Raw genomic sequence first — 19,612 nt, forward strand, 5'->3', positions numbered from 1 at the left:
TCCCAACCCCGACTATAAATTCCATGAAGGCCCTCCCACATAGTAAATGTTCGATAAATAGTTGTTGAATGAATGAACAAATCTCTTAAACCATCAAGGAAAAAGAATCAATGGCGAAAGATATTTTGCAAGCCCTGGCTGATGTGGCTCAGTTGGTTGGGCATCATCCTGTACACTGAAAGGTTGCTGGTTGATTCCCAGTTAGGGCACATGCTCAGATTGCGGGCTTGATCCCGGGTGGGGGGGTGAGCAGGAGGCAGCCAATCGTCGTTTCTCTCTCTCTCCCTCTCCCTTCCTCTCTCTCTATAAAAACCAATTAAAAATAAAATGTAAAAAAATATTTTAAAAAAATATATCTTTTACAATTATTTCTGTCCCTATCTAAAGTCAGGTTACCAATAATGGAAAACAAAAGTTGGACATAAAGTGCTCAAGGGCTTCTAAAACAGCCTTCTCCTAAGAAAGAAAACTTTTGCGGTCATGCCCTGGCAGGTGGATGGGAGAGATGACCTAATTAGGTCTTGGGTAGCTCAATGTTTGTGATCCATTCCCTGAGGCTCAAGTTGTTCCCAACCTCCCAGCCTCTTCAGGGACAGCAAAGATACCACAAGGTCAGGAAACATAACCAAGTTTAAAAGTCTAATGTAGAATCTAAAAATGAGTTGCCAAAACTCTACAGATACCATTTAACTGTACTTTTCCACCACTGCCCAAGATCTCGACGTGAACAAAGAGGGGGAAATGAACGCTTCCGTTAAAAATGTTAAACTTATGATTCAGCAACAAAAGGAACCGTGTCAGGATTAATAAAAAATATAATTGGGCTGCCCAGCTAGGCGTGGCTCAGCGGCTGAGCATCGACCTAGGATCTAGGAGATCGAGGTTTGATTCCCCGTCAGGGCACATGTCCAGGCTGCGGGCTCGATCCCCAATGACTCTCTCATCATTGATGTTTCTGTCTGTCTCTCTCCCCCTCTCCTTTCCTCTCTCTGAAACCAATAAAGATATATTAAAATATATATACATATATATAATTGGGCTTATTAAGTCTGTGAACAGTTTCAAGAATCATCATAATCACCTCTGGTGAGATTTGGAATTTTAATTTGTATTTGAAATGAAGGGTAATGTAAGGTGCTAGCTCTTTAGTCTGGGAGGGAAAGGTAAAAGCAGGGTGCTGCTCCAGCTGTTACTTCAAAGTAGTTCCAGTAAAATGAACTGGCTCCTTAGAGAGCAGAAGAACACGACACTTAAAGATAAGTCTAATGAAGAACTAGCTGTTTTACTTGTGAGCTCTCACACTATTTTCTCCTCCTTAACTTGCCTTCAACTTTCAGCTTTACTGAAGAAAGGGTGACTCCAGGGCAAATTTAAATAGCTGCTCTTCAGTTAAGGTACTTACACCTTCACCTTCTTAATGCTGTGCAGACATTTAAGCAACCGACACTAACCCATGGTAATCTCACAATTGCCCTCTTGGTAGTGAATCTGCTTTTGTGACAGCTGGCTTCACAAGCATAGGGAGGTAAATGATTTGTAATGAGCTCTGGAAACCAAGAAATTAAGAAGTATTTAATTGTTTAGCTGAAAATGTCAGGATCTTCTGGTTCCATGGCTTCATTTTACTGTCTGCAAGAGCAGAGGCCATGATGATTTGAGAAAGGTAAGAAAATGGAATGGAGAGAGGAGGGAAGTACAGAGCAGGATGAGAGCCTTGGCTCTGGAGTTGACTCCAGAGTCCATCACTCCCTGGTTGGCCTTTTACTGGTAACAACCTATGAGCTTTGGTTTCTTTGTCTGAAAAATGGGGAGATATACTGACTCTCATAGGGTTGTGGTAAGGAGTAAATGAAATAATGTTAGGTTACATCTGATATGTGGTTGGTGCTCAGCAAATCATGAGTGAAAATAAGAACAAAGGAAATATAAGTAATAATTATCAACAAGCATCAAATCCAGGAAGCCCAACACCAAGACATTACTAGTGGGCTCGTAACAAGCCTTTAAAGGCTCCCTAGAGCCCACAGAGCAGCTCAGGTAGCTTTGCGTTCCAACAGCTTCTGCACTCCAGCCCAACCCCTCTTCCCCTTCATGCCACTTTGCTCCACTAACAACTTGAACTGCCTGCCTTCCTTTGTCCTGGCCCCACTGTTGAACCTCTTCCTACTGTTGCTCTTCTTCCAGCCTTAATCCCCTCACTCCATCTGCATATGTCTAAATCCTGTCCATCCATCTTCTGAGTTGCAAGAGCTCCATGAAAAACTACTATTCTGAATTTTTCAGGTTTATTTTTAAAAATGCATAATTCAGTGATTTTTAGTATATTTACAAGATTGTGCAATGATCACTATCTAATTTCAAAACATTTTCATCAGTCTAGTGCCAGTTCTCCATTCTTCCAGTTCTTGTAACTGTAGGCAAGCCAATACTTACATTTAAAAGGGATTATAATATCTGCTTTTACTGTATTTCAGGATTGTTGACACAATCAGATATTTCTAGATTATTAGGCATTATTCAATTTTAATAAATGTTATTGATAATCATAATCATCATATCTGTTTTATTTTTTTAAAAGCATGGCAATAGGGCCAATTTCTACCATTATTTGAAAAGTTCTAGAGAAATAATATAGTATATTGGAACGGAAAAAACAAGATTTGGATGCCACGAACAAGGTTCAAATTACTTGCTAAGTAATCTTAGAAATGGGATTTAACCTATCTAAGTCTCAGAATCTGTAGCTAAAAAAATAGGGATATCTCACATCAGACCCAAAAATTAACTCAAAATGGATCACAGACCTAAATGTAAGAGCTAAAACGATACAACTCTTCGAAGAATACACAGAAGTAAATCTTCAATATCTTGGGTTAGGCAATGATTTCTTAGAAATGACACCAAAAGTACAAGCAATAAATGAGAATATTGATAAGGTGGACTTCATCAAAAATAAAAAGTTTTGTGCTTTAAATGACACCTTTAGTAAGAGAAAAGACAACCCACAGAATGGCAAAAAATATTTGTAACTTGTATACTTGACATACGATAAAAAAACAGTTTCCAAAATACATAAAGAACTCTAACAACTCAGCAATAAAAAGACAAATGACCCGATTTAAAAATGGGCAAAGAATCTAAAAAGACATTTCTTCAAAAAAGAAATACAAATGGAAAATAATCTCACAAAAAGGTGCTCAGTATCTCAGTCATTAAAGAAATACAAAGTCAAAATCACAACGAGATACCACTTCCCTCCCACTAAGAAGCGAGTCAAAAACACAGACAATAACAAGTATTGATGAGGACGGAGAGAAATTGAAAACTTCGTACATTGCTGATGAGAAAGTAAAATGGTGCAGAAACTTTGGAAAACAGTTTGGCAGCTCCTCAAAAGGATAAACATAGAGTTACTATATGACCCAGCAATTCCACTTGCAGGTGTATACCCAGGAGAAATGAAAACACATGTCCGCACAGCAACTTGTATATAAATATTCATTATGGCGTTATATATAACTACAAGTGAAAATAACCCAAGTGAACATCAACTATAAATAAACAATCTAGTTAATCAATACAATAAAATATTTTTCAGCCTTAAAAAGTAATGAAGCACCAATCCATGCTACAACATACATGAACCTCAAAAACATCATATTAAGTAAAAGGAGCCAGACATGAAAGATCACACATTGTATGATTCTATTTATATGACATGTCCAGAATAGGCAAACCTGTAGAAACAAAAAGTAGATTAGTGGTTGCCAGAGGCTAGGGGAAGTAGGAAATACAAAGGGACTGATAATGGGTACCAGGTTTCTTTCTGTTGTTAATACTTTTTCCACTGACTTTTAGAGAGGATGGAAGGGGGGGAAGACATTAATTTGAGAGAGACACATCGATCAGTTGACTCCCGCGTAGTCCCTGACTGGAGCCAGGGATCAAACCTGCAACACAGGTACATGCCCTGGACCGGGAATCTAACTCGAGACCCTTTGGTGTGCAGGCTGACGCTCTAACCACTGAGGCACACAGGCCAGGGCCCAGGCTTCTTTTTGAGATGATGAAAAAGTTCTGAAATTAGATAGTGGTGACAGCTGCACAACTCTCTAAATATACTAAGAACCACTGAATTGCACATTTTAAATGGGTGACTTTTAGGTATGTAAACTGAATCTCCAATAAGAAGTTTTAAAAATGGGGATAGTGTCTACTTCCCAGAACTACTTCAAGAACTTACTGAGATAGCATACATGCATGAGAGACATTTGCTAAATGCTCACTTGTTAATTAGCTGGTACAGAAACCAGGTCAGGACATAAAAGAAATCTTCCCATGTCAAGGACATAAATGGAGATGATAAACTTCACAGAGCTGCATTCCAAATTTCAATGCCAGAGCCAATTAGATGGTCCTTCAAGGGATAGAATTATTTTCAGTTAATGGTTTCCCAACTTACTTTAAAATTTGAGGTAGAAATCTGAGAATGAGATAGGGAGTTCAGTCTCTGACAAGTTACGATTTGTAATCCTGCTCAGTTGAAATGCTGTAAAAACAACTTCACCTTGTGTCTACCTTCCCCCCTTCGGGCCCTTTGCCTTCCCTCTCCCTGGCTCTTTTGTCAGAAATGAAAACTGTTCTCTGAAAGGAAGAGGGGGGGGTAGAGTTAGTGTGATTTGTTTGGGCATGTCAAGATGTCTAGATTCTCCTCACTACACACACTGGCTTACTTCCACCTCCCATGCTTGGCTCATAGCCTAGGCTTTTTTTTTAAATTTCTTCCTTTCTTTCTTTTTCAATGAGCCTGGTAGTTTTATCCAAAGATCCTTTGACACTGATGGGGATCACTTGGATCCCTGAAATACATCTGTCTCTGGTGTTGCTTTCAAAATGTCCCTTAAGTAATTGAAAGTGACTGAGAGGACACATGAGCAGATCCACAGTGTAATAAATAACTTGGCTATACCATTTTATTTGAAGAATATCACTTATTTATTCATCACATTCACTACTAAACACCTATTTCAAAACTAAAATGTGAAAATGCCCGAAACACTGAATATAAATTAAGGAACTCTCAAGGACATATTTTAATTCCAATTTTAGAAAAGAGAACAACTTCCCCTTTTTACCTTATATACTTCCTTGTAATTAAACATTTTTTTAAACAATAAGAATATATTAACTGCCCTGGCTGAGTGGCTCAGTTGCTTGGATGGAGCACTGTCCTGTACACCAAAAGGCTGAGGGTTCAATTCCCATTCAGGGCACAAACCTAGGTTGTGGGTTCAATCCCCAGTCAGGCAGCATGTGGGAGGCAACCAATTGATGTTTCTTTCCCACAGTGATGTTTCTCTCTCTCCCTCCCCCCCAAAACACATATATATAAATTAAAAAACACACACATATCCTTGGGCAAGAATTTTAAAAAAAGAATATATTAACTTGTATAATAATAATAATGATGATAAAACAATGAAAAAACGAATATATAAGGAGCCTAAAAAGGGGAGACACTTAATGGCAATAGTCTAAGACTGAGTCTTCCATTTATAAACTCTGGATTGTAACTGGAACTCAGGAATTTGGTATATAATTCTCTGCCTGCAGAAGCTGCTACTGACTACCTGGGGGCAGCTGCTATGAGAACTAGATCAACCATCACTTTCTTATGAGGGCTAAAAGGAGATGCAGACAATCTTCCATAAAATTAAAATTTAACTCATAGGGAAGTTAGTTCTCAGGTTGTTGTGATGGACAGGTAATACACACATAAGAAGTTCCTAAATCAGACATCAATAAATATCTATTGAACGAATAAGTTTATTTAATTCCCCTCTGCTCTTATGCCTAGACTGCAAAGTTGGTAAGACATTACAAAAGAAATCCAAAAACAAAACAAGACAAAACAAAAAAGAAATATAAAATACCAATAAGTTAAGCAAATAATACACTGTAATTTTCACATGGAGCCATTTAGGCAGCCTAGAAAAGGAAAACATTAAACACACACACACACTCCCCCAAACTAATGCTACTCAAACCACATCCAAGCCTCCTAATACTGCAGGACATTTACGAGTGAGCTGGTCTTGTCTGACTGGAAGTCCAGAATGGCTTGGCTCCCAGAGCGCTTTAGGCCTGGGAAAAGGACATTGGCAATGCAGGTGGGAAAATTCTGTTCTTTCCTTTCTTAATGGGAAATTCACCTAAGGCCTTGGCCTATAAGTGTATGTTACAAACACCAAAAACATCAATTAATTCAAACTTGTCCATTGAGGGGAGCTGAGAACAGAAATTACACCTCTACCTCCCATGTTCTTCATCACCAAATTAGCTACTAACTGATTAGCACACCAATTAAAATTACTAAATACAAACACAAAACCAACAGTTGTGATTTTTATAGCAGACCCTAGGGGCTAATGAGCTCAGTGGGTTAATCAGCTAAGTAGCTTATTCCAAACGGCACTGTTGCCACATTAGAATGACACACGGAAGCTTCCCAAAACACAGCCCTAAAAAAAAATCAATGAGAAACATCGTCACAGTATTACAGTTTCTTGGGAAAAGTACAGGATGACTTGTTTTCCGAGACTTATTAATTATAGGCATTTTAATTATAGGCACTTCATCGATTTAATTTCCATAAGTACCATTATTGTCATGTGGCTTCCTGAGCCCTATCAGGCCCCCAGGCTTATCTCAATTCCTGGACTCTTTGGCCTCTCAGCTGCAGGTAATTATTTTCTCTCTCAAAACTTCTACTCTTTGAGCTTCTGCTCTCATCGAGTTGTCCTTTTACATCTCTGGGTGATCATTTTGTCTCCTTTAAAGAATTTTCTTTTTGCTTTTTAACCGAGTCACAACAACGCACTGTTAAAACATATATATTAGGTGCACAATAAATGTTTGCTGAATAAACAGTAAGTCCCAAGGCTCAGGCCTTCATCATTGTATATTTTCCCCTCTGCACTCTTTCTTAAGCTTCAACTGCTAGATCTGTACAGAGCCAATTATACCCAAATTATCCCAAGAAATAAGTAGTCAGTAAGGATCTGTACATGCCTTTGAGCTCACAGAGAACCTTGCCCTTTACAGATACACAGAACACATCAGTGTGAAGGACTACATTACTGGCTTCAATTCTTCACCCCTCCCTGCATCCATGCCCTTTGCTCTGTGATGTGGCAGTTTATTCCACTATAGGGACAGAGTATATTTCTCTACCCATTGACTTTTGGACCATGTGACTTGCTTTAGTCAACAGCATGAGGCAGAAGTGATAAGGTTACAATTCCAAGCTTAGGCCTGAAGAGGCCTCTCAAATCTATTCCTGCTCTCTTATACTTCTGCTATCATTATAGGAACATGTCCTGGTGGGCCCATCCATCTAAAGGTGACCAGGAACATGTTTAGCTGAGCTACTACAGCTGGCTGACAGACCTGCAGGGAGCAGCAGAGCTGCTGGGCCAAGCTTAGCCTAGATCAGCTGAGCCACATGGGTCTACAGATACGTCAGCAATAAGAGATTGCTGTTTTAAGCTTCTGAGTGTTGAGTAGATTGCTGTGTAGCAATAACTAGTTGACAGAGTCAGCCTACTCAAGCTTTAAATCTGAGAAGTTACACAGATCACCATATTATGGCCTAGCAATCCAACGGTAGGAGTACAGTGGTCCCCCCTTATCTGTGGTTTTGCTTTTGGCGATTTCAGTTACCATGATCAACCATGGTCCAAAAATACTAAATGAAAAATTCTAGAAATAAACAAATCATGAGTTTTAAATTGCTCACTGCTCTGAGTAGTGTGATGAAATTGCATGCCATCCCGCTCCATCCCACCTAGACGTAAATCATCCCTTTGTCCAGTGTATCCACACCGTATAGATTACCTGCCCTTTAGTCACTTAGTAGCCATCTCAGTTATCAGATTTATCAGACTGACTATCATGGTATCACAGTGCTTGTGTTCAAGTAGCCCTTATTTTACTTAATAATGTCCCCAAAGGGCAAGAACAGTGATGCTGCAATTTGGATACGCTAAAGAGAAGGGATAAAGTGCTTCCTATAAGTGAAAAGATGAAAGTTCTCAAATTAATAAGGAAGGAAAAAATCATATGCTGAGGTAAAACCAAATCTTCTATCCATTAAATTGTGAAGGAGGAAAAAGAAATTTGTGCTACTTCTGTCTGCTGCTGCACCTCAAATTGCAAAAGTTATGATCATGGTATGCAGTAAGTACTTAAGTTAAGACAGAAAGGCATTAAATTTGTGGGTGGAAGAAATGAGCAGAAAATGTATTCTGACAGCAGTGTGTTGCATCAGAAAGCATTGAGCCTACCTATAGGAAGACTTCAGCAAGGGATCCTCTGAAATGAGTGACACCAAGCAATTTACTACAAGAGATGGTTACACAGATTCAGGAACAGGTTTGGACTGAAAAATATAAAAATTACTGAAAAGGCTGTGTCTGCCAATGAAGAAGATGCTGTCACATTTCCGGCAGAGTTGAAGAAGTTGATTAGAGTTCAGGCACCCACTGGGAGTCTTGGAACGTATCCCCTGCGGATAAGGAGGGTGGGGGGCTGGCTAGTGTTCCATAAAATTCACTCATTTAAAGTGTATAATTCACCCTGGCCAGTGTGGCTCAGTTGGTTGGAGTGTTGTGGGTTTGATTCCCAGTCAGGGCACATACCCAGATTGTGAGTTTGATCCCTGGTCGGGGCAGGTGCAATAGACAACTGATTGATGTTTCTCTCTCTCTCCCTTCCTCTCTCTAAAATCAATTTTTTAAAAAGTGAACAATTCAGTGGCTCCTAGTATATTCAGAGTTGTGCAACTATCCCCATAATCAATTTTAAAATGTTTTTATCACCCAAGAAGAAACCTCATGCGCTTTAGCTTTCACCTCCCAACACTTTCTTCCCTTCCACTAGCACTAGGCAACTACTAACCTACTTTCTGTCTTGCTCTAGATATTTCATATACAGTAACTATAAAATATGTGTGGGTTTTTTTTTTACTGGCTTCTTTCACTTAACATAATGTTTCCAAGGTTCATCCATGCTGTAGCATGTTTAACTCATTTTTTTAAGGCCAAAAAACTTTCCATTGTACATACCACATTTTGTTTATTTGTTCATCAGCTGATGAACATTTGTGTTGTTTCCACCTTTTGGCTATTATGAACACTCCAGTACACGTTTCTGTGCGGACATACATCTTCATTTTCCTTGGGTATATTACTAGGAGTTTAATTGCTCAAGTGGTAACTCTATGTGTATCTTTTCAATGAACTGCCAGGCTGTTTTCCAAAGTAGTGTACAATTTTGCATTCCTATTTAGCCCCCTTTTACAGATAAGAAACTGTAGCTCAGAGGGATTAAGTAATTTGCCAAAGTTCATCTGGCTGAGAAGAAGGGAATGGGAGCTGCATCCGGGTGCTTTATCTTCAAAACCCCAGCTCCTGATGACTATATTCCACTGATGGCCAGGAGACACTGTGAGTTAACACTGACCTCCTCACCATGTCTGCTTCTTGCCCTTTTGGGTGTCTAATTCTCTACCCTCAACTCCAGGAGGCCCCTCTCTAGATTTGGAATCCAAAAATTAATGGAGATGTGGAGAACACAAAGAATCACAAAAGAGAAATAAAAGTATTGCAAAAAATGTTTTGATGAAGAAACAAATACCCTGAGATTATCTGAGTTTAAAGAGAGAGCAAAGGTACACATTGACAGTAGTCAAATACATAAAAGGTTAATGTAGTAAGAGCTCATACGTGAGCCATTCTTTACCTCCTTGAACTACAGGAAGTGGGATTTAGTCCACAAACATAAATAAAGACCTCCATGTCATTATGAGACATTGAGACTTTAAAAGGACCCTTTGGGAACCCTCCAGGATTTTATTATTATGACTTCAGTCAAGTCATAGTTATGAGGCTCCAAGACTTTAGAGATTTTGTGCAAATATACATGACAGACTCTTTGGTCCACAGACTCAAAGTCCTTAAACCATGACTAACTTACCCTGGATAGCAGACAGATATACAAAGGCATCTTCATGCTCCAAGTTCTCCAAGAATATCTGGAACCACAAAATACAGCAGTGATCTGACTCACAAAGAGCAAACAAGATTGAGACCCTCATAGCAGCTTCAAGAGAATAAATATTTTGCTTTCTATTTGTCTTATAGCTAGACATTGGTCTGACTTCTAAAGTCTTGTGGAGAAAACAGTATATAAGTTTGAACTCCCGTTTTTATAATAGTTAAAAAAGGGTAATGATAAAGAGAAGTAGTCAAGTATACACCAGGAGTAGGCATGGGAACCAAACTCTAGAGGAACAGTCCTCAACACTTTTCCCATTACAACCCTTGGTGGACAACATTCTCACATGTGATGTGACAGACTACAGGCCATGACACATAAAAGGCCAGGTGTGGGGTATGTCCAGTTGATGGCACATTTGCTGTAATATGATCCTTTTCTCTTGCACTCAGAAAGTATGTGGGAACATAAATGAGAGACAGGAATGTTATCATTGGGATAACTTTAAATCTGTTCCAATTTATTTATTTATTTAAAAATATACCTTTATTAATTTCAGAGAAAGGAAGGGAGAGGGAGAGAGAGAGACAGAAGCGTCAATGATGAGAGTGTCACTGATCAGCTGCCTCCTGCATGCCCCCTGCTGGGGATAGAGCCCCCAACCCAGGCACGTGCCCTGACGGGGAATTGAACTGCCATCTCCTGGATCCTAGGTCAACGTTCAAGTGCTGAGCCACGCGCAGCCAGACCCAATTTATTTTTTAAAATCTTTTTCCAAATTTCAGCACTTCAATTGACATTACTAACAAATTACTGTCAACACATCTCACAATTTAGGAACCTATCAGGGTGTGTCAACTGCTGTGGGTACTGCTTATCTAAAAGATATGACAGTGACATGTTAGGTTTAGGCCCTAACAGGAGGGTGAGAGAAGGACAGTGGCCATGTGCCCTTGTTCCTCCTGTTTGATGTCTAGGGGGCAGATAGGGATGCCTGGTCCATGCCTAGCCAGTGGTGCGTCCTTTGCTGGCACAGGGGTTCTTAATATCACTTGACGCTGCTGGTTTCCACATGTGCAGCATGTTAGGGAGAGCCTAAGATTAGCTTGTTTGGGAAGATGGCCAGGTTGGAAGGGGTGGGGATCATGTAAAGCAAAGGAAGTGTAATCCAGGGTGGTGGTCATGGGAATAAAGAGGAAGAGATGGATTTGAAATATCTCTTGGAAAAAGAACTGATGGGACCTTGATGACCTATTATGTACAGCAGATGAAGATCAAATAAGTTTTAAAAAACTCCAAAGATGTTCACTGAATTCACCATCCAAACAGGGATATGAAAGGACATTTTTGATGCATATTCAAGGAAGATATATAATTTAAGGTTTTCAGCAACATTTTAATGACAACAAATTCTTGGCACATTTCCATTCCTCGCTTTTCTTTTCTATGAAAGTGGGGGATAATACCAGTATCGCAGTTGTTGTGAGCACTACAGACAATGCCTGAAAGATATAGGGCCTGGCTCAATAAATAGCAATTATTAGTATACTGTTGATTCTAATATTTTAGTGACTAAAAATAAATGCTTTCAATCAGAATTACAATTCTTAGTCTAATGGCTAAACCAGATGGAAGAGATAATAACAACAAGAGCTAACCTTTATTTGGTGCTCATTATGTGCCTATCACTATAATTAGTGCTTTACATGGATGATTTTACTTTAAATCTTTCAACATAAAGTGGGCCCTCACTTTACAAATGTAGAATTTGAGGCTCAGAAAGTTTAAGTGATTTGTCCAAGAAACTGATCTGGAATTTGGTCAGCAGTATCTAGATCATTTGCTCTTAACCCATACTGAGGTCAGGATAATTTCCACAAAGGGGAAAAGATCCCCAGTTAAGCATATATGTTCTCTCACATAAATCTGTGATGTAAAGAACATTTTCACTGTGATGAAGGGAGAAGAGGGGAGGAGAACCAGCTCTGTCCAAGCCCCTCTAAAAGGGGCCCAGAGAATATAGGTGGCTTTGCTGGCTGGGTCACAGTGTCTATTTACCAGAAAGGTACTTTCCCATCTCTGGGAATCTGCTCATGCTGTTCCATCCCCTCTTCTTTCATCTGTTCAGACTTTACTAGTTCGTTAAGGCCATAACAAGAGCTACTTCCTCCAGATTTCAACACTTTTCTCTTCCTGACTCTCCATAGCATTTCTTGCCTATAAAAATTCTGGTACTCTGTTCATGTTCAATTTAGCCTTGTGCGGTTATCTAGGTCTTTCCTGTGTCTAAGTCTTGCCTCCTCAGAACAATTGCAAGTTCCCCGAAAGTAATCCAGGACAGTACCTGATACACAGTAAGGCCCCTGGAAAGCTGTCCCACCCTGTGTATTACAGTAAGGTGTTTTACTCACCTTGAGAAGCTTCTCTTGCACCTCAAGGGCTCTTGCTTCTTTCTGCTCTATCCAGCGAGAAAGAGTTCGCAGGGCAGCAGCCCGCGTTGGAATTTGAGGGTCATAAGCAGATAAAAGAACTTCCTGAAGCTGTTCTGTGGTTACGCTTCCAGATTTCTGGTTTACAGTCGTGTGGGGCTCACCAACCTCCTGAGGAATGCGCGGAGCACTAGATTTTAGGCTGGTTTGGTTGGACTTCTCATAGTTTTGCTGCTGTTCGAGGTAGCTATGAGACACATCAGTGCATCTTTCATGACTGGTTTGTTGCTGCTCTTCTATTTTCCCTTCTGAATCTTTTTTGTTCAGGGTATTCTGGGCAGCCACACCGACAGCCTCAGTGAAAAAGGCTCCATGGGTAGAGATGGTGATGCGGAGATCAACAGCAAGTTCTTGGATGACAGGGTCTGGATATGTGTTGGAGACCTTCTCCAATAGAGGCAGCAATTGCTTCAGGGCAGCAAAATCACTTGACTTTAACTACAAAATAAAAAGAAAAATGCAAACCCAAATTAACATCGCAGATGTTAATGTAACTTGAACATAAGGCAACACATCCTGAGTAAAAGGAACTGGTTGCAAATCTTGTTCCTGGTGTAATCCGCAGACAGCCTGAGTCTGGCACTAATAACCATTGTTGAACAATCACAACAAAAAACACTTATTGAATACTTGCCATGTAGAGGTACTTTCCTAAGTTAAAAAAATACATCAGTAATGCATATTATTACTCTTAACTTTTATAATCTGATGAGCAGAACATGGTATCTTATGGTTTTAATTTGCATTAGCCAGACTAGTAGCACTACTAAGCATCTCTCCATGTTTGTCTGCATGTCTTTTCCTGTGAACAGCCTGTTTACATCCTTTGTACCCACTTACCCATTAAACTGTTTGTCGCTACATCTGTTCTTACCAAATCAGATTTTAATACGCAATTCTATGATAAAATTATTTTCCAGATTAATGTATTTTTTACTTTTATTGTATTTTTATTTTTTATGTACCTTCTGCCATAAAAAGATGAGCTCCTATTAGCAAAGTACTTAGTGCCTGAAACATAGTAAGTACTATGCAAATGTTTTAAAAATAAATACCATAAGCAAACAAAATACATATATTCATATCCCTATGATCTACAATTATCTACATTTTAAACGGAGGAAACTGAGACACAGAACAGTTAAGTAACATGTCCAAGGGCACATGATAAGATGTGAACTCAACAAGTCTGGCTCCAGAGTCTATATACTCTTACCCAACACCCTACACAGTCTCACTTGAACAAAGAAAGCTGTTCTTAACTATATGATCTAAAGTAGCAGGTTAGCATACAATGGCACCACAGGTCTGGAAAAGAAAGGGACAATAATTGGCAAAAAGGAATTTCTCCAAGAAAGTAGGAGTGAAAAATTACATAAGATTTTATTTTTTCCAAAAGCTTTGTTCTAATAATGCCATAGACCTTACTAGGGAAGGTACATGTGCAGTCAGTGGGGAAAACAAGGATCAATGGTAATCTTTATCTATTTGAAAATACTAGAAAAATTACCATATGAGGCTTCATGAGGCCCTGATAATTTGAAAACCTTGCAGTTCTTAAATCCTTTTTAGAACAAAGCAGGGTATTTATTACTTATTCATTCACTTGTTTCATTATCCAACCAAACAACCAATTAACCAACTAACTGTTTTTGTAGGACCTATATAATATTCTCATTTTATATTATAAGTCCATAGAATTGTTACTACACACTTTCCCCACTACTTTCCTACAAAGTAAATGAAAATTTGAGGCACATGACAGGTTTATACCTGTAGAATTTCACCATACACTCCCCTCAGTTTTCTTTGTATAAACAATTAGAAACTAATGCAAAATCGGCATAAAGTAGAATTTCTAGTTCTGCAACATGTCAGATTATCTTCATGTGTAAAACAACTGACCATTCTCATGCTACTGTATCTTAAGGAAGAGAATATATATGTATAGAGTAAAGGTATATATCATCTAAGAAAAGGGTCAATTTTATCAGGAATCTACGTGGAACTGGAAAAGACACTTTAGAATAATTTTACTACTGTTATCATGATGCTAGACCATCATTCAGTACCTCTGCAGTATTATGGACCTTTGCAGGTTTTTTTTACACATCTGAAATGGGAATATCTACTTATATCTACAGTACACGGACTCTTTTATTTCTAGTATATACAACAATTTCTTAAAAACACACACCCAGCCTGGCCAGGCGTGGCTCAGTAGCTGAGCATCTACCTATAATCCAGGAGACTGCAGTTCGATTCCATGCCCGGGGTGTGGGCTTTATCCCCAGTTGGGGGTGTGCAGGAGGCAGCCGATCAGTGACTCTCTCATCATTGATGTTTCAACTCTCTCTCTCCCTCTCCCTTCCTCTCTCTGAGATCAATAAAGATATATTAAAAACAAAAAACACACACCCAAAACAAATAGACCAACGGAATTGATAGAGAGCCCGGAAATAGACCCACATAGTCAATTGATCTTTGGCAAAGAAGCAAACGTAATACAATGAAGACAGACTTTTCAACAAATGGTGATAGAAAAACTGGACATTCATGTGCAAAAAAAAGAAGACGAATTAGACACAGACCTTACACCATCACAAAAATTAACTCAAAATGGATCATAGACTAAATGTAAAATGCCAAACTCCAAAACTCCTACAAGATAATATAAAAGAAAAGTCTTCATGATCTTGGGTATGGTGATGACTTTTCTTGATTAAATACCAAAGAAAAGGAACCCATGAGAGAAATAATTGATAAACTGGACTTCATTAAAATTAAGAACTGCTTTGCAAAAGACAATGTCAAGAAAAAGAGAAGCCCGGCAGGGCGGGGCTCAGCGGTTGAGCATCGACCTAGGATCCAGGCGATCAGGGTTTGATTCCCAGTCAAGGCACATGCCCGGGTTGCGGGCTCGACCTCCAGTCAGGGGCATGCAGGAGGCAGCCGATCAATGACTCTCTCATCATTGATGTTTCTATCTCACTCTCTCACTCTCCTTTTCTCTCTCTGAAATCAATAAAGATATATTTTTTTTTTTAAATGCAAAAAAGAAAAAAGAGAAGACAAGCCACAGACTAGGAGAAAATACTTGCAAAAGACACATCTGATAAAGGACGGTTATCCAAAGAGCCCTTAAAACTCAACAGTGAGGAAACAAACAACCCAATTAAAAATGGGCAAAAGACCTGGACACTTCACCAAAAAGATATACAGATTATACAGCATATGAAGAGATGCTCAACATCCTATATCATCAAGGAATTTCAAATTAAAACAACAATGAGATATCACTACACACCTACTAGAACAACTAAAATGCAAAACACTGACAGCACCAAATGCTGGTGAGAAGGTGGAGCAACAGGAGCTCTCATACACTGCTGGTGAAAATGGAGAATGGTACAGCCACTTGCAAGATAGTCTGGCAATTTCTCACAAAAGTAAACATACTCTTATATGCTCCAGCAACCATGCTCCTTGTATTTATCCAAATGAGTTAAAAAGTTATGGCCATAAAACCTACACACAGATATTTATAGCAGCTTTATTCATAACTGCCAAAAACTTGGAAGCAACCAGGATTCCTTCGGTAGGTGAATGGATAAGTAAGTTATAGTACATCTAGACAATAAAATATTATTCAACACTAAAAAGAAATGGGCTATCAAACCACAAAAGACATGAAGGAAACTTAAATACATATTTCTAAGTAAAAGAAGCCAGTCTGGAAAGGCTTCATAGTGTATGATTTCAACCACATAACATTCTGGAAAAGGCAAAACTGTGGAAACAGTAGAAAGATCAGTGGTTATCAGGGGTTGGGGTTGGGGTAATAAAGAGAGCACTGAGGATTTTTAGGACAGTGAAACTATTACATGTGGTAGATACATGTCATTATACATTTGTGAAAACCCATAGAGTGTACAACACCGTGAGTGACTATAATGTAAACCACAGACTTTGGGTGATAATGATGTGTCAGTGTAGGTCCACCGATTGTAATAAACGTACCACCCTGTTACAGGATGTTGATAGCAGGGGAGGCAGGTACATGGAAAATCTCTGTACCTCTTGCTCAATTTTTCTGCACACCTAAAACTGCTCTAAAAAATCATCTATTTAAAAAAATATATCTGTTCTCCCTGTTTTCAAACTTATTGATCATTGGGGGAATCATCTTATTAAACTGGGTAACTTCTCTAATCACACAGATAGGTAGGTGGATTCTGAATCAAATAATTGATAAGGCAATTAAAGCAGTGCATACTCTCAGCTACATAAGCCTACAGATTTCCCACTATTTGAAAAATGAGGAAAATCTAAGACTACATGTGCCAACTATTTGTTCATAAATATTAAAAAACTATTTTGAGGTATAAAGTAATATTCACTTAATTAGTAGATGAGAAAACTGAAGCACTAAATAGTTAATTACTTTTCAAGGGTCATTTAGGGCTACCATCAAGACTGAGACCTGACCATGAAGCCTTCATCTCTACTCCTGTCACAGCTTCTCAGCATAGATCTCAGGATTCTGTGTAAAAGCCCTCAGATCTGAAGGAGCAGCCCATAAGTTAGTGACAGACTCCTTTATCTAGCTGCCTCTCTTCCAGAGTTTCTGGAATGCTTCGGGAATGGAATGAGCAGAGCCATGTCAGTCACATCTATGATTTCTTTCAGGGTGTCAGGAGTGAACCAGTTAGGTAGTGAGTTGTTCTAAACTTCTACAAGTTTTCAATTAGAGAACTGGAGGTTGGACTGGTGGGGCCAGGATTGAGGGTGGTGGGAAGGTGCTTCAGAGGTAAGCATGTGAGAATGGGCTTAACATCCTGAGGAGGGAACTGCACACTGACAAAGCCCCACCTGAGGCTTTCCCTGGCTCCCCTATGGGGCAGGCATACCCTCATCCTGCCTTATCCTGCTCCAGTGAGAATCACTGTTTTGGAAGAATCCCAGAGTCTCTTCTAGCAATAAAATTCTGACCTAAAATTTTCAAATTCTGAAAAATACTTATAGTCATTCATTGTGTTCTCATTTCCATACATCATTTATATTTCTTCAGATATTTAGCTGACCAGTTTACATGTCTGGATACTTTTTTACATAATACCAGTAGTACTTTTACTTTTGTTCTAGGTCAGCATACAGTATGCCCTGTTCTATGGTGAACTATACTTAAAGACACACATAAGATATAAAAATAAAATCTTTTTTTAAAAAAATAATTAAGAATTCATCAGATTAATCACAGCCACTAGAAAGTAAGCTCCATGAAGGCAAAGAGGCACTAGATATATATATTTTTTTAATTTATCTTTATTGTTGAAAGTATTACAGATGTCCTCTTTTTCCCCCCGTTGACTGCCTCTACCCCACACCAGCTGATAAATATTTCTTGAAAAAGTTCATTCTATGATACTCTCAGAAAATGTGGTATGAAATGTCAAGATCTGGGTTCAAGCCCCTGCCCCACCATCTGCACCTCAAAGCTCAGAGGACCCAACAGGCCAGGAAACATCAGGCAGAAACTGCTTCCTGAGGGGACAGGGAAGTTACTAACATCATACTACTTTTACTGATGACCAACCCTGAAATTCAGAAAATGAGTTTGGAATTTCAGTTGTCTTATTCGAAGTCTTAAGCCTATACTTTCTCCTAGTCAACTTCTCTTCCCAGACACTATGTTCTAACAATCACCTTAATTACATAAATCAGAAAACGAGATAGTTCAAATACTATTGATACTGTTTCATCAGCTAAAGTAATTAATCCTCATTGGGAACAGGTACAGTATAATCTTCCAGACTCTGAAGCAAAAAACCCTAAGCCTCAAGATGATTATCTGAAAACATAATTCAGAATCATGACTTTTTCCCCAACACAAAGACAGAAAACCCAGCATTACTCTAGAAGACATTTATAAGTCCATGAATCAAACAGGAAAAAAAAGAATATTTAGTGCAAAAGTATAAGGGTGACGTGTTTATGTTCACTTAAATAACTGCAAAGTCAGAGGAATCAAGGATGTAATCAGTGAGTAAGGATAAATCATGGAAGGGCAGGGACAGGTAAGGGATGTACATTTACATAAGTCACATGAATGTCTCTTAGAACATTACTAATTTACTAGTCAGCCCCAACAATGGGCTTTTAGAAAGGGAAAGGGAGATTTCTATGCTCTATTTTTCCATTTGGGATGTAGTTTGCAATGATAAGAGTTAAATAAGAGGGAAGAGCCCTGGCCAGTTGGTTGAACATTGTCCTGTGCACCGAAAGGTCACCAGTTGGATTCCCTGTCAGGGCACATACCCTTGTTGCAGGTTCAATCCCTGTTCAGGGTGCATGACGGAGGCAGCTGATTGATGTTTCTCTCTCTCGTTCCCTCTCCCTTCCATTCTCTCTAAAATCAATTTTTTAAAAAATCATGTTCTCAATTTATAGAAACAAAGACTATTCAAATTAATGTTCAATCACAAAAATAAAAATCAATCAGGCCAACTAAATACAGTAACAATACAACTTAACAAAAACTATTCCATTGGTGAAACCCTCCTTGACAGTTCTATCAGCAGGGATATAACAGAACTCTAGAAACAGAACCAAAAATGTTTTTTTTAAACTATATAGTAAATATCAAATTAGGAGTACTGCCCAGCCGGGCATGGCTCAGCGGTTGAGCATCAACCTATGATCCAGGAGATCATAGTTCGATTCCCAGTCAAGGCACATGCCTAGGTTGCAGGCTCGATCCCCAGTAGGGGGCGTACAGGAGGTAGCCGATCAATGACTCTCATCATTGATGTTTCTCTCTCTCTCTCCCCCATCCCTTCCTCTCTCTGAAATCAATAAACACATATTAAAAAAAAAAAAAAAGTTAGGAGTACTGTGTAAATCTACCAAGAAATGGGCTTCATGTTAACAACAGGCACAAATAAAAATGCCTTTTCCCCGTCAGGACAGGTTAGAGATGGAAAATTCTAACATACCAAGAATCAATATCAAATTTGAATCCTCAAACTCAGAATTCCACTCTCAAAGGGTTCCCTACTCATTGCTAA

At 39.0% G+C, this 19,612-nt stretch overlaps 1 protein-coding gene across 1 annotated transcript in view; it reads right to left on the reverse strand.

Moving 5' to 3' along the window:
• The window catches only part of TANGO6 (transport and golgi organization 6 homolog), a 128,461-nt gene that overhangs the window by 66,883 nt on the left and 41,966 nt on the right, over positions 1-19,612 (reverse strand). The window contains exons 13-14 of the mRNA XM_016200727.2: positions 12,468-12,983; positions 10,036-10,093 (exon numbers count right to left, since the gene is read on the reverse strand). Coding sequence (XP_016056213.2) covers positions 10,036-10,093; positions 12,468-12,983 — 574 coding nt within the window. The remainder of the gene's footprint in view (positions 1-10,035; positions 10,094-12,467; positions 12,984-19,612) is intronic.

The sequence above is a fragment of the Miniopterus natalensis genome, chromosome 18 (genome assembly GCF_054644295.1).
Source record: "Miniopterus natalensis isolate mMinNat1 chromosome 18, mMinNat1.hap1, whole genome shotgun sequence".
Taxonomy (NCBI): Eukaryota; Metazoa; Chordata; class Mammalia; order Chiroptera; family Miniopteridae; genus Miniopterus; species Miniopterus natalensis.